At 39.9% G+C, this 14,498-nt stretch overlaps 1 protein-coding gene across 1 annotated transcript; it reads left to right on the plus strand.

Annotated features, from left to right (window-relative positions):
• Positions 1-7,411: 7,411 nt before the first annotated feature.
• LOC119532923 (olfactory receptor 11G2-like) lies at positions 7,412-8,182 on the plus strand. The gene has a single exon (XM_037835156.1). It carries the CDS (start codon positions 7,412-7,414, stop codon positions 8,180-8,182), a length of 771 nt encoding a protein of 256 aa, XP_037691084.1.
• Positions 8,183-14,498: the final 6,316 nt, after the last annotated feature.

Genomic DNA, 14,498 nt, shown 5'->3' on the forward strand with positions numbered 1-14,498 from the left:
GCGACGCCAAAACCACCACCCAAACCTTCTCTGCCCCCCTCTCATTATTCCTCTCCCCTCCTCAGCCTTATCCAGGCAGCCTTCACCTCACTAAATGTCTCCTACCCCAATTTTACTTCCTCCTGTTGGCTCTGCCTCTCCACCACTTCCTCACTGTATGAGCCCATCGCCTCCAACTTCTCCTTTTCAGAAAGTGCAGGAGACAACCCCTCGGAGTGCAATTGGAATACCTCTACTGTCCCCCTAACTTTCCATTCAGTCTCCTATACAGGAAAGTGCATCCGCCCTCGTTCAAGTAACTCTCCCAATCTCACAGCCTGTGCCAGCTATTCGCCTCCCAGTAGCTCTGCCAAGTTTCTTATTCCCCACAACTCCTCCCAATGGCTCTGCTCCTCTACAGGACTTACCCCCTGTCTCAGCACGAATGTCATCAATGAATATAATGAAACTTGCCTCCTGATTGTCCTTATCCCTAGGGTCCTATACCACAGTGAGGAAGACTTCTTCCTCCGCCTGGAAACAACTGCAGTTCCTGCCACTCTGCAAAAGCGAGAACCCATCACCGCCCTCACGGTTGCCACCCTCCTAGGTCTTGCAGGCGCTGGTACCGGGATTGCTGCATTAGCCAGTCACAGTCTCGCCCTAACTCATCTCCGGGCTGCTGTCGACGAGGACATCCGTCACCTACAAGACGCTATTTCCCATCTTAAAAATTCTATTAATTCCCTCTCTGAGGTGGTGCTCCAAAACCGCCGAGGCCTCGATCTTCTGCTCCTCAAAGAGGGAGGCCTCTGTGCCGCCCTAGGGGAAGAGTGTTGTGTGTATGCCAATACCACAGGTCTTGCAGAGAACAGTCTAAAGAAGGTCCGGGAAGGACTGGAAAAACGTAAAAGAGATCGTGAGGCTGCCAGTTATTGGTCCAGTTTCTTCGCTCCCGTCCTCCCATATATCCTTCCCTTTCTTGGCCCCCTAATAATAATTATTCTAGCTCTTGCTTTAGGACCATGCATCATTCGCAGAATCGTCCAACTTGTGAGGAAGCAGACCGGTGCTATCTTTTACCAGCAACTCGCCACCTCTGATGACCACTGCTCCGGAGGACCAGCCAATCCTCCGCGACCCCGTCGCCATCGGTCGGCTCGACGGCCACGAGGCTTTTCTCGGTCGCAAAAGCATCGCACCGACGCCGCGCTCCGGCTTCTCTGAACTGTTGGACTTTGAACCTCCCTCCGCCTGTGACTCCTTCACCTAGCCCGCAGCAGCTAAGCCATCGACAATCGACAAACCGTCTTGTCATTGCTGAGCCCCCGACTCGCTGAACTATCGTTGATTCCCTTTACTCCTCCCTCATATTGAACAGCAGGCTCTCGACTGATCGATCCCCTTCGGGGTGGGGCACTCTGGGGCAGGGTTCGCGGCAGAGTCCATAGCCATATCCCGGATTTAGCTGATAGTTCCAGCAGTCTCAAATTTTGTCTCAGGCGAGTCTCGTAGGCGGGAGCCCGGTGACGGCCGCACGGGGCTCTGGCCATTGCACAGAGACGCCTAGTGACGCCTTTGACGCTGGATGCCACTCTCCTGTCCCAACTATCACTACCCAGTTACAAGGCAAAGTCCGGTAGGGAGAGTCACGTCGTTTCCAGCTCACGGGCTCTCCGGTCTCTATATGAGGTAAGCATTCTGGTCGGTGCCAGAGGTTCTGCCGTGAAATGGCAGGGGCCTAGTCCAGACTCCCCAAAGCACCAAAACATGTAGTGGGTCACTCAAGCCCACGGGAGTACACTCATCAATGGAGACACTGGGTGAAATATATAAAAAAGGGGGAGATGTGGAGAGCCGCTTCCCGGGTTGGGGCCTAGTGGACGGGCTGCGACCTGCTCTAGAGTTAGGGCCTGTTGGACACGCCGAGACCTGCTCTCGAGTTACCCCCGCCCATCGAGTGAGCCAAGATGGCGCCTGCATCCCGTTTCCGCATATGACGCTTAGGGCGGCGGTTGCCTGCTAGCCTATTGTACACGCTTACGTAGTGCCTGCACATTGGTTGTAACTATCGTATATAAGAAAGTGCCCGCGCTAGCCTCGGAGAGACAGCCCACAGGGAGCCGTGCCTGACGGCCGCATAGAGGTTGTTCTCCCACGGGGTGTAGGGCCTCGTGTGGAATATGTAACAGAGAAAGTTTTCTTCCTGGCTCCAGTAAAAGGCTTGCATTCACTGCCACTGTGTGCCTCAAGTGTCAGTTTGTCTGTGTCTCTCCCTCTTTCCCTCTGTTCTCCTTGCCGGCCGAGGACAGGACGCGTGGGACCGAGCGAGAAGGCGCCGGACATATAGGATGCTCAAGAGGATTGATTGTATAGATTCAGAATGGATAGCACAATATTGTGTGATGGTAACACAATATTGTAAGTACACTGAAAAAAGATTACTGTGATTATGGTTGAAAGGGAAGGTTAGGGGTATGTATGACACCAGAAGGAAAGATAGAAGATAAAGACTGGGGCTGTATAACTTAGTGAAACCTAGAGTAGTCAAGTGTGATTAAATGTACAAATATAAGAATGTTTTTACATGAGGGAGTGGCAAGAAGGAATGAAGTTGTGGGGTATGCAACTAGGTGAATGGACCTTGAGGACAGTAGGTGTGGTACATTGGTTACTGTTGATGAAATAATATAGTCCATAGTTTGCAATAGCTACATTTTCCCAAATACCCTTTGTTCCAGTTTGCTAATGCTGCCATTTTGCAAAATACCAGAAATGGATTGGCTTTTATAAAGGTTATTTGCTTACACATTTACAGTTCTATGGCCATAAAAGCATCCAAACTAAGGCATCAACAAGCAGATATCTTCACTAATGAAAGGCCGATGGTGCCCGGAACACTTCTGTCAGATGGGAAGTCATGTGACTTGTGTCTGCTAGTCTCAGATTGTTTCAGCTCCTGTCTTGGCTCCTCTGCATCCTTAGCTTGGCATCTCCAAACGTTCTTCTGTTTGCAACTCCAAGTATCTCCAAGCATCTTTAAGTGTCAGTGTCAGCAAGCATCTGGGTCTGTATTGGCTGTTAGCTTCTTTTTTAGGTACTCCAGTGAACTAATCAAGACCCACCTACAATAGGTGGGGTTACACCTTCATGGAAATATCTAATCAAAATATTTCACCTAAGTTGAGTGAGTCACATCTCCCTGGAAACACTCAATCAAAAGGTTCCACCTTAATCAAAAGACAAATAAATCTTCCCCCACAAGATTGCTTTAGAAAATATGGCTTTTTGGAGGACATAATATATCCAAACTGTCACACCCCTCTATTATTAAGTCCTTGTAAAACAGACATACTTTTGTTCTAGTTCATGAAAGAAATTTTTTTTATATTCATACAATTAATCACAGTCATTGTCCACCACAAGACTCACTCTGTTAAACATTTCCCTCTTTTAACATCCAACTTTCCTTCAGGTGACATATATGACTCTAAATTTACCCTTTCTATCACATTCATACACAATTCAATACTGTTAATTATTCTTACAATAACATGCTACTGTCACTTCTATCTGTTTCCAGATGTTTAAGTTCAACCTAGTTAACCATTCTGCACATATTAAGCAACCCCTCCCCATTCTTTAGCATCATTCTATATCCTGGTAACCTATATTCTATATTTTATATCATTGCTTTTTATGAATTTGCATTTTAGCACCTGTAAGAAGTAAGAAGTGGTCAATATTAGGGGTAGAAAAGGGGTATGGGAGAATTTGGGTTTTCCTTTTTCTTTTATTTGTTTTCTGGAGTAATGAAAATGTTCTAAAATTGATCATGGAGAGATATACACAACTGTGTGATGATAGTGTGAGTCACTGTACACTTTGGATGGTTTGTATGGTGTGTGAATATATCTCAATAAAATTGCATTTTCAAAAAAACTGTCTCAGTAATTAAAAAAGTAAGCATTTATATTAAAAAGAGCATCCCAGTGTATCTTTGAAACTATCTGCTACTCAAAATAAAGCTCAGAATGTTACTTACAGAGAGTAAATATGACTGCATTCAGAAAATTCAGAAGTATGTTGGAGGATGCTTTGTGAGGATGCTGGTTAAATTCAAAGTGATAACATGGAAGAACCAATTAAGACTGAAATTTGAAAAACCTTACAAAATCCAAAATTTGAATTGAACGCTACAATGAGGTTCTGAATAATGCAAAGAATAATTGGAGATACTAGGACTGGGAGATGATAGAACTAGATATACCACCCCAGTTGACCTGGTTCCAGCACATTAGCCTCCTTGCTCTTCAGCCAACATAAAAGCATAGTCTGGTTCCTAGTATTACCAGTTCCTTCTGCCTGAAATAATACTCCCTCAGTACACACATGCTTTTTTCCTTTACTTTTTCAAGACTGTGCTCAAATGTTAATGTCTCTGTTAGGCTTTCCTTAAAACCCTATATATAATTACAAGGCCTGCCATCAATTCTGATGCCCTATTCATTCCCATTCTTCATTTTTCTCAAAAAAAAATAAAACTACTTTTTCACTTTGATTTTTTTATTTTCTATTGCCTCACCAATTAAATTGAATTTCTTAAGCGGGAATTTTGTTTTGCTTACCATTATATTCCTAGTGTCTATTAAGCACTCAATAAAGGTTTGTTGAATAACCCTACACCACTGTAGAACATAAAATGCCATTTTTTAGTACCTGTCAAAAAGTGCAACTGACATATCTCTAAACAACAAAAATGAGAACTAATATTGCTGAACAGGGTATTAATTTCAAAAATGAAACAGGGAATCTAATTGTAAATCTTCCTATTGGAAAAATTAGGACAAACTCTGTTATATTTAATTATTTCCCAGAAACCTTCTGCAATGCCAGGTTACTAGAAGAACAAGAGAAAGTAAAAATCTAGTTCTGCAAGTGCACTTTTCCCCAGGGAACAGCAAGACTTGGGATTTCAGTGTAAATAAATAAAATTCAAAAACAAACACTTTTTAAACTATCAGGAGAGAGTGTCCCAAATCTCTAAAGACCATGATGCAAGGAAATAAATACATACAATACTTCCATCTGGATTTTCATCTTGGCCATCAATATGAGCCTGAACCTGGGGAGAAAAAAATATTTAAGACTCTTTGCAACTCACGGCAGGTTGTAAACTTGGTCATCCAATTCTTTAGAAGTCCTGCACATACTTCTCACACTGTGGGTTAGTATGTTATTTCCCATCTCTGATCTTTCTTCTCAGCCCATATCCAAAGAATGAGTTAAAACTGGATATCATATTGCAATAAGTCCTGGGTTTTCTGTATCAATGGATTTATTGTCAAGTGCTTTCTTCTTGCTCTGACAATGCAAATATTTCAAATGTTTGATTAGAACAAACTGCAGGTAGAGAAGCTTGGAAACATTCTTCTTTTTTCTCTGAATCTTAGGAAATATTTTCATCTAGTTTCCTTATCCATTATTAGAGTAAAGTTTACAAAGAGGATGGAGGATTTCTGGTGAAATGTGTATCTGATAAATTGCTGGTAGATTTATTATCAAATTATGATTTTCTTTGCTTCTCCAATACAGAAAACATGGCAAACCTCTGAATCTGCTGATATCTTCCCAATCTATATTCTGCTCTCAGTTGCACTAATGTAATATGCTTTGGTCTTATGTAAAATAATTCTTCCTTAAATCACAAAACTATTCATCATGCGTGTGCTTTTAATTTGTTGTACTTGTAGGATCTTCTCTGAACAGTGACTTTATACAGTTAGTATCCCAAAAATACAGTTTAACAACAGGACAAACAAGGTGAGTATTGATATTGGTTTGAAATACCACTATTAGGGCCCCACTAGCAGAAAAAATAACTAATTGTGATAGCTGAAAACAGGCTCCGGAGAAGCTAGGACATAGATCCAAGTGTAAAGGACAAAAAATAAGATGTTTTACAAATCAGCCAAACAAATTTTAAAGAAATTAGATAACCAGTAACCTGTGTGACTAAGTGAATTTTTCTTCAAAAAAGAATTCAGCAGAATAATTTGTGAGAAGCCCACAGGAAAGGGTATTTTTGAAACATTAATATTGATTACATCTTACCTTTACCATTCATATTCTTATACTTCCTCTCTTCACTTACATATATTTTACTAGTATATGTACATAAGGGCAATTTAAATACTCTGAACTGCAGGCACTTTATTTTTCATTTCTAGAGTTGTTCAGAATGGCAAGTTTTGCTAACATACTAGCTTCCTGTGCCCACACCAGACAACACAGTCTCACCTGAGGAAATCATAGAAGTGTTCAGCATAAAAATCCTAAGCAAGCTTTGTATGAAGTCTACTACACAGAGCAGATCAAGGTAGAATCTTTATCCAACAGTAAAAAACAAACAAAACCACTAATAACCTGAGAAAGGAGGGTACTGATGTGTGGTGTGATCCATAAGGGTAGCGGATAGGCTGAACTGACAGGTTTCCTGCAGGCATGATAGAATTTCCATAGCCCTGTAGGCAGTGAGAATATAAAAACAGCAGTCCTTCCACATTAGGGGTCAAATGTGCTAGCCAGGCACTGGGTTTTAAGGGGATAAGATTTACAAAAGTTAATCTATGATTCAACAATAAAAAAAAAAAAAAAAAAAACTAAGGAGGAGGTTTGAGGGTAGAGTGAAGCAAGATACTCCATGTTTCAAGGTTGTTCTAATAGAAAATACCTAGGATGGGTATTTTTAAAGTGCCAGTCATATGTGTAAAAGGAAGAGAAAATGCCAAGCATAGAAAGCAGCTATGAGAAAAATAAAATGGAAACTTAAACACACAAATAAATTTTTCTCAACTTTACAACTTTTTGCAGCAAAAATGGCAAAGTCTAGCCACATTCAGCATTTCAGACACTGGATCAGAGGTTCCCTCTAAGGTCAGTTGCCCCTAAGTGGCATATCTGGTTCACACATTTATTTAGGAGTGAATCAGAACTTTTAACCTGTGATAGAGCTGAATCCATAAGGCTGGATAGAGAGGAAGCATTTCTCTACACCAACAGATATTGGGTATGGTCATATAAAAACCATATATCCTGGAGCCAGAAAGGTCCTTTTACTCACCATATAACACCATGGGAACAAAGAAGACATTGTGCTGTGTACCATGGTGAGAAATCTCTTACTGTGACTTGCACATCCTTTATTTAAACTTTAGTAACTTGTATCATCTCCATGTCTTCCAGACTAATGAATGCGTCTGGACAACAAACCATCAACTCTGTGAGCTGCTTTATCCTCCTGGGCTTTCCCTCAAGCCCAAAAATGCAGCTCCTCTTCTTCGGACTCTTCTCAGGAGCCTACACTCTGACTCTGATGGGGAACGCAGCCATAGTCTGTGCTGTGCGGTGGGACCAGCGCCTTCACACCCCCATGTACATCTTCCTGGGGAATTTCTCTTTCCTGGAAATATGTTATGTCTCCACGACCGTCCCTAACATGTTGGCCAACTTCCTCTCCACAAGCAAGTCCATCTCCTTTGTGGGTTGTTTTACACAGTTCTATTTCTTCTTCTCTTTTGGGTGTGATGAGGCCCTCTATCTTTGCATCATGGCCTTTGACAGGTGCCTCGCCATCTGCCGTCCTCTGCATTATCCATGCATCATGATTAAAGAGCTGTACACTGGCCTTGTCATCTTCGCATGGTCAGGTGGGTTCATCTTCTTCCTAACCCCAGTTGTTCTCATTTCACAGTTGCCTTACTGTGGCCCAAACATCATCAATCATTTCCTCTGTGATCCTGTCCCTTTGATGATGCTGTCCTGTTCTGAAGATACCACCACACAGTTTATTTACTCTACTTTCAATGTTATCTTCATGATTGGCACTTTTCTCTTCATCCTTTGCTCATATGCTCTGGTGATTCTGACTGTGCTATGGATACCCTCAGCTGCAAGCAAACGCAAGGCTTTCTCCACTTGTGCTTCTCATTTGACTGTGGTGTTCCTGTTTTTTGGCTCTCTTATGGTGATGTATGTTAGCCCTGGTTCAAAACACTCAGTGAAAATGCAAAAAATGGTGACCTTATTTTATTCTGTGGTAACACCACTCTGTAATCCTCTAATTTATAGCCTTAGGAACAAGGAGATGAAGGCTGCTTTGAGGAAAGTCTTCAGGACTGAACAAGCCACTCACAAAATATAAATGAACCCCAAACCCCATCTCTCAGGTGTAACTTATCTTAATAAGATTGAGTGATTACTATTATTGTTATTATTATTATAACATGACCCAGTATTATCTTAGGCACCAATCAACATTTATAGTAGTCTTTATGTATTAGCACATGAAATAGATTTTGTTTTGAAATTTTATCAAATAAATGACATATTATGTGTCTTTGGAGAAATCAGTCTCTCTATATAACTCATTTTCTGAAAAAAAAAAGATGGGGAAGTTTGTTGTATATTTTAAGCTATATAGCAACTTGAACTCATTTAACAGAAATCATAGAATGCTTTGGGAATTAACACTACAAGCTAATAATTCTCCACTGGGAAATATTGACTAAAAAAGAAGATTCATCTTTGAAAGAATTCCACCTTGCCTGAGTGTTCTTATCCTGGAACCTCCATGGAAAGACAAGAGGTCTTTAAGGGTCTTCAAAGAACAACACACTAACAGAGTTAACTGGATATTAAGTGATTTTTCAGAGAACTCGCAGGATAAGGATTAGGAGTTTAAAATTAATTAGTTACCCAGAATATAGTTAAAAAAAAAAAAAAAAACTAAACACAAGAAGCCAGCATTACTTAGGACATTCTATACTTTGCTGAAAGCCAGGGCCTTGTATGCTTCTGGTACAATACTGGGTTTAGAGTTAGGATTGTGCAACTTATTTAACTACTTCCAGAAACATTCTTAAATTTCTTTAATAAGATATTTAATTAACATCATTGCTTTTATTTTATCTTTTATCTTATTCTGTGGCCACTTTTTTTAAACACAATTATCCAAAATATAATGAAAAGGAATAAATATAAAATGCAATTTACAAATTTTAATATATAGCCTGTGATAAAACACTTGCTCCACAATGTGAGGGGCAACAGCAATGATTTCCTTTCATAAACAACCTGGGTGGAGAATATTTTCTGAGATTGGAAGGCAGGGTGTCTATAAGTTCAGGAAAGCAGTAATGTTTTTTCTACTTCACATGAGAAATATAAATTAAATACATGAACAAATGCTGGAAAAATGACAATAGAAGAATAAAATATAAACAAGTTAGAATTTCATCCAAACTGTCCACAGTGACAGCTTAATAGTGCTGAAAAATTTAACACTATTTCAAATGCTGATAATTTTAACATGGATTTTCTTTGATTGGACATAATAAATGTACATGGCAGTTCAATTCAGTTGTTTTAATTATATGAGGAAAAAGGATAAGAATTTGTGATACTTAAGAAAATATCTTGTTGACTGTTTTGAAGGTGTACAGTCTCTATAATAGTCTGTTACTTATTAGCCAAGCTTTTCATACCCACCTTAAATTCTAACTCATACTAAGATTATTATCACTTGATAGTATGAATCACCAATTATTTGGTATATGAAGAAGCAGATCCAAAATACACAGGCCTATCTTTACTGCACCAATCTCTCTTCCTCAGTCCATACCTATAACTTTACAGTGGTAAGTGAAAAGGTTTCACAGAAACTAATAGAGGAAAAGAACCTCAGGCTTGGTGCAGAGATGTGTTGTCTGAAGGTGTGGTTGCAAGGCACAAACTGGCTGCCACTACACTACCACCCCTCTAAGTGAGGCCTTAGAGCATAGTGGTGGAGGAAATGCACATTCTGGGAAGAACTGGGAGCAATCCCCTTGGTTGTCTATTTGCATAGTGGGGGAAATGGCCTCCTATGCAAAATAAGACTACGTGGTTATTAAACTACTGTGAAAGGCCTTCATTCATTGGTCTGGGCACAAAAGGAACCAGATAGGAAAGTCAGAAACAAGGAAGTTTGAGGAGGAGGCATATGGATGGACCAATGAGAGTGAGCACAAAGGATGCAGATCTTTGTTTCTCAAATCAGTGCCCTTCAGAAACTATGCTCCATAGTGGAGGCACTCAACAGTCAGGTAAAAAGAGTGAGTCTTCCAGTAGCTTTCAGACATTTCTGTCTTCATTCAACTCAGTGCTTCCACAAATTGCCCACAAAGAGAGTGGTAGAGCTGCAAGCTGTGCATGAGCCACAAAATCTGGGCATTTTCTTACCAATGCTGATAAAACCACTGTTGCTATTTTTCCCATCTTTCTAGCAGCAGAGACCAATGTTAAGCACTCAAATTGGCACCATTCTTTAAGAAAAACAACCAGTAATAAGTAGCAAATTAATTAAATCAAAGTCATTTCATTCTGAAAGCAGATCTGGTTAGGACTAGGGCAAGTAGGGCCAAAGGGTAAAGATCGATACTGACTGTGTTTTAAAACTTCAATTTCCATGTGAGACCAAGGGAATAGATCTTTGTTTGGTGCAGGATCTATATTTTCTAAGCAATTTAACTTGTGCAGTCAGTTTGTTCAAACACCATAATTACATGGAACTTTGAATGGGAAGTGAGATCTGGTAGGTTTGTATAGGTTAGTTTGAAATAGCAGCACATCCCAAAGTAATTTGGGCAGAGAATAAAGATGTATGTGCAGGGCCTCCCCAAGGAGCTGGGGGGAAATGTGGAAGTGTTGGACTTCCTCACCTGGATTGTTGCTGATGTTCTCACAAACACTGAGGACTGGCAGTTTGCTGTGCCAAGCCCTCTGTCTTGGGGTCTGCCCTTATGAAGCTTGTTACTGCAAAGGAGAGGCTAAGTCTGCTTATAATTGTGCCTAAGAGTCTCCCCCTGAGTGCCTCTTTGTTGCTCAAATGCAGCCCTCTCTGTCTCTAGCTAAGCCAACTCAGCAGGTGAACTCACTGCCCTCCCCTCATGTGAGACCTGACTCCCAGGGGCATAAATATCCCTGGCAACACAGGATATGACACCCAGGGATGAATCTGGACCCAGCATCATGGAATTGAGAACATCTTCTTGACCAAAAGGGAGATTTGAAATGAAATGAAATAAAGTTTCATTGGCTAAGAGATTTCAAATGAAGTTGAGAGGTCACTCTGGTGAACATTCTTACACACTATATTGAGAACACTTCCTAGGTTTTAATGTATTGGAATAGCTAGAAGTAAATACCTGAAACTATCAAACTCCAAACCAGTAGCCTTGACTCTTGAAGATGATTGTATAACAATGTAGCTTACAATGGATGACCATGTGATTGTGAAAACCTTGTGGATCGTGCTCCCTTTATCCACTGTATGGATGGATGAGTAGAAAACTGGGGGCAAAAACTAACTGAAAAAAAGGGTGGGATGGAGGGATGATTTGGGTGTTCTTTTTTACTTTATTTTTTATTCTTATTATTTCTGGTGTAAGGAAAATGCTCAAAAATAGATTGGGGTGATGAATGCACAACTATATGATGGTACTGTGAACAGGTGATTGTACACCATGGATGATTCTATGGTATGTGGATATATCTCAATAAAACTAAATTTAATAAAAAAAATCCTTTCATTCTGGAGGGTGCAAATGTTTGTCTTTCTGGAGATACTGTTTCCTGGATAGTGTTTGGCTTGTTTTCCTGCAGAGCCTCTGTCTGTGCCACTCTCCTCATGATTATAGAATGCCTGATTTACTAATATGGGTTCCAGTGAAAGGAAATGAAGCAATGGGTGCTTGATCACAGCATTCACTGGATCTGCCTTATACTGCATCACCTGGAAGAGTCTACTTGATTGAACATTTTCTGAATGTACAACTAAAAGTTAATCAAGGTCCTCAGAAAACTAAATACAGAGTTGCCTTACAACCCAGCAATCTGTTTTTAGATATATACCCAGAAGATCTGAAAGCAGAAATGCTAACAGACACTTGTACACCAATATTCACAGCAATATTGTGCTGGTTTGGATGTATTATGTCCCCCAAAACACCATGTTATTTGATGCAATCTTGTGGGGGCAGACATATTTAATCTTGATTAGGTTGGAACCTTTGGATTAGATTGTTTCCATTGGAGATGTGACCCACCCAACTGTAGGTGAGACTTTTTGATTAGATCATATCCATGGATGTGTGACACCACCCATTCTGGGATGGTATTAATTAGATCACTGGAGTCCTTTAAAGAGTGCTCACACAGAGAACAGAGAAGACAAAATGCCCTGGTAGAACAATCATGGATGCAGAGAAGCTGAGAGAGACATTTTCGAGAGAGGCTAAGAGCCAGCACAGACCCAGATGCTTGGAGATGGAGATGGAAAGATGTTTGGAGATGCTAAGCTAAGAGATGAAGCGCAGAGTTTGCCCTGGAGAAGCTAAGAGAGGAACCCCAGATGCTTAGAGAGAACCAAGCAGAGAGCTGAGAGAAGCTAAGAGAGACAGAAGCCCAGAGACATTTTGGAGAAAGCCATTTTGAAATGCATCCCAAGAGCAAAGGATCAGACCAGCAGACACCAGTCATGTGCCTTCCCAGCCGACAGAGGCCGTTCTATGGTGAAGGTATCCTCTTTTTGATGCCTTAGTTTGAATACTTTTATGGCCTTAGAACTGTGAATTTGTAACCTAATAAATTCCCTTTATAAAAGCTAATCCATCTCTGGTATTTTGTTCAATGGCAGCTGTAGCAAACTGGAACAGGGAGCTAAAACTCTCGGAGGGGGACATTGAGGCAGTGTTAGAATTAGGGTGGTGATTGGCTGATAAGCAAAAGGCAAATTCCAGCGAGCAGTCAGGCCACAAGGAGAAAGATATTTCTGAAGAAAACTGCAGTAAACAGCCCTCTGCTTTTACAGTCTCTGAGGCCTGAGTGAGTTATCTATGATCAGACAACAAAAAAGGAGGAAGGAGGGGAAGGCAATAAAATAGCTAGTAAGAAAATTACAAAAGAAGCAGAAAAACTATAAAAACAAACCCTTCCAAAGTATTAAACACCTCCTCCCCACTTGTTCTTCTTGCATGTGTACTAAATAAACTTTCTGCCTGCTCACTTGACCTGAGCTGGGTCCTTGAATTCTTTCTCTTGGCATAACAAGAACCTAGAAATTCAAATCCAGAAACACTAGTGCCCCATATTCCAGGCATTAATCCTTAATCCTTTACTGGATCAGGGGAGGCCCAGGGGCTCCCAAGGGAAAGGGAGGCATGAAGACAGGGATGAGCTCTCAGGAGACAGGGGAATAACTAGTCACCAACTGCTATGGAGTTACTTCAGTATTTTAAAAGCAAGCACAGCTGATCATCAACCTTGAATAGAAAAAAAGGATGAAAAGGGATCCTGTCACTGAGGGGACAGGACAGATGCTAGGGAAATGTAGCATTTAATCCTTGTTTCAGTTTGATAAACCACTGTTCCTCATTTAACTTCAGCTTCCTTATTACCTCTAGGTAAGTTATTTTGCAGCTTACCATCTGAGTAAGCAGTATATGCACTGTCCCAAGGAGATAGCTTCTTTTCTGTACAGTATTTTTCTTTAAGCTGTTTCTGGTTTTAAAAAATCTAGGAAAAGTTTTCTCTTCACAAAACAGAGATGAAGAAAACACAATTGGCAAATTGTAGTCATGGATATGGATAATTTCCTAAAATGAAATTAAGGGAAAGGTAATCAAATACAATTGAGAGAAAAGATTGATAACTATGATCAAGTAACATTAATACTTACATGGTAAAAATTACATGAATGAAGTAAATACATAGATGTCACATAGAGGATAGCTAAAAGCTAATATCTATATATTATAAATTATTACTTCCAATCCACAAGACAAAATATTCAGAAAGAGAAAAATGAGCTGAAAATTTCAAATGAAAAATCTATTTAAAAAGAGGCTAATTGGCCAATAAAATACTACTTGTTTTTAAATTCAGGCTAATAATTAAGAAAGCCAATAACCATACAAACAATGAGATACTAAGGCTGGCAAGTTTCTGGTCAGAAGAGGAGGCATACAATATTTCAGAGGAGCAATTTGAGGATACATTTCCAAAAAAGGCCTAAAAATCATATAGATTTTACCTAACAATTCTACTTCAAATAATCTAATCTAAGAGAACATCATCCCAGAGTTCTTTGCAAGAGAAAAAAATATGCAAACCATTTAAATGTCTAACAATAGATAATTGGATAAATACATTATCCTCTACTTACATAGTGAAATACAGTGCAACTATTACCAATTATGAAGTTGAATATTTAGTAACATGATAAATGCTCATGGAGGTTTGTGTAAAAAAACTGAGAAACTAAATACATTTACATTTATGTGTATATGCATATTTTTAAATATAAGAAATACAAACATAAATGTGCATAGTAAGTTTCACATTTTAAATAAAATTATTACTCTGACTATAATATTAAGAGGGGAAAACCACAAATGTTACCTGGTTATATCATTTTCTTT

This window comes from Choloepus didactylus, chromosome 4 (assembly GCF_015220235.1).
Source record: "Choloepus didactylus isolate mChoDid1 chromosome 4, mChoDid1.pri, whole genome shotgun sequence".
NCBI lineage: Eukaryota > Metazoa > Chordata > Mammalia > Pilosa > Megalonychidae > Choloepus > Choloepus didactylus.

Bases quoted from the DNA above. Each gene is read 5' to 3' on its own strand.
- LOC119532923 (XM_037835156.1), top strand. From the start codon at position 7,412: ATGTACATCTTCCTGGGGAATTTCTCTTTCCTGGAAATATGTTATGTC.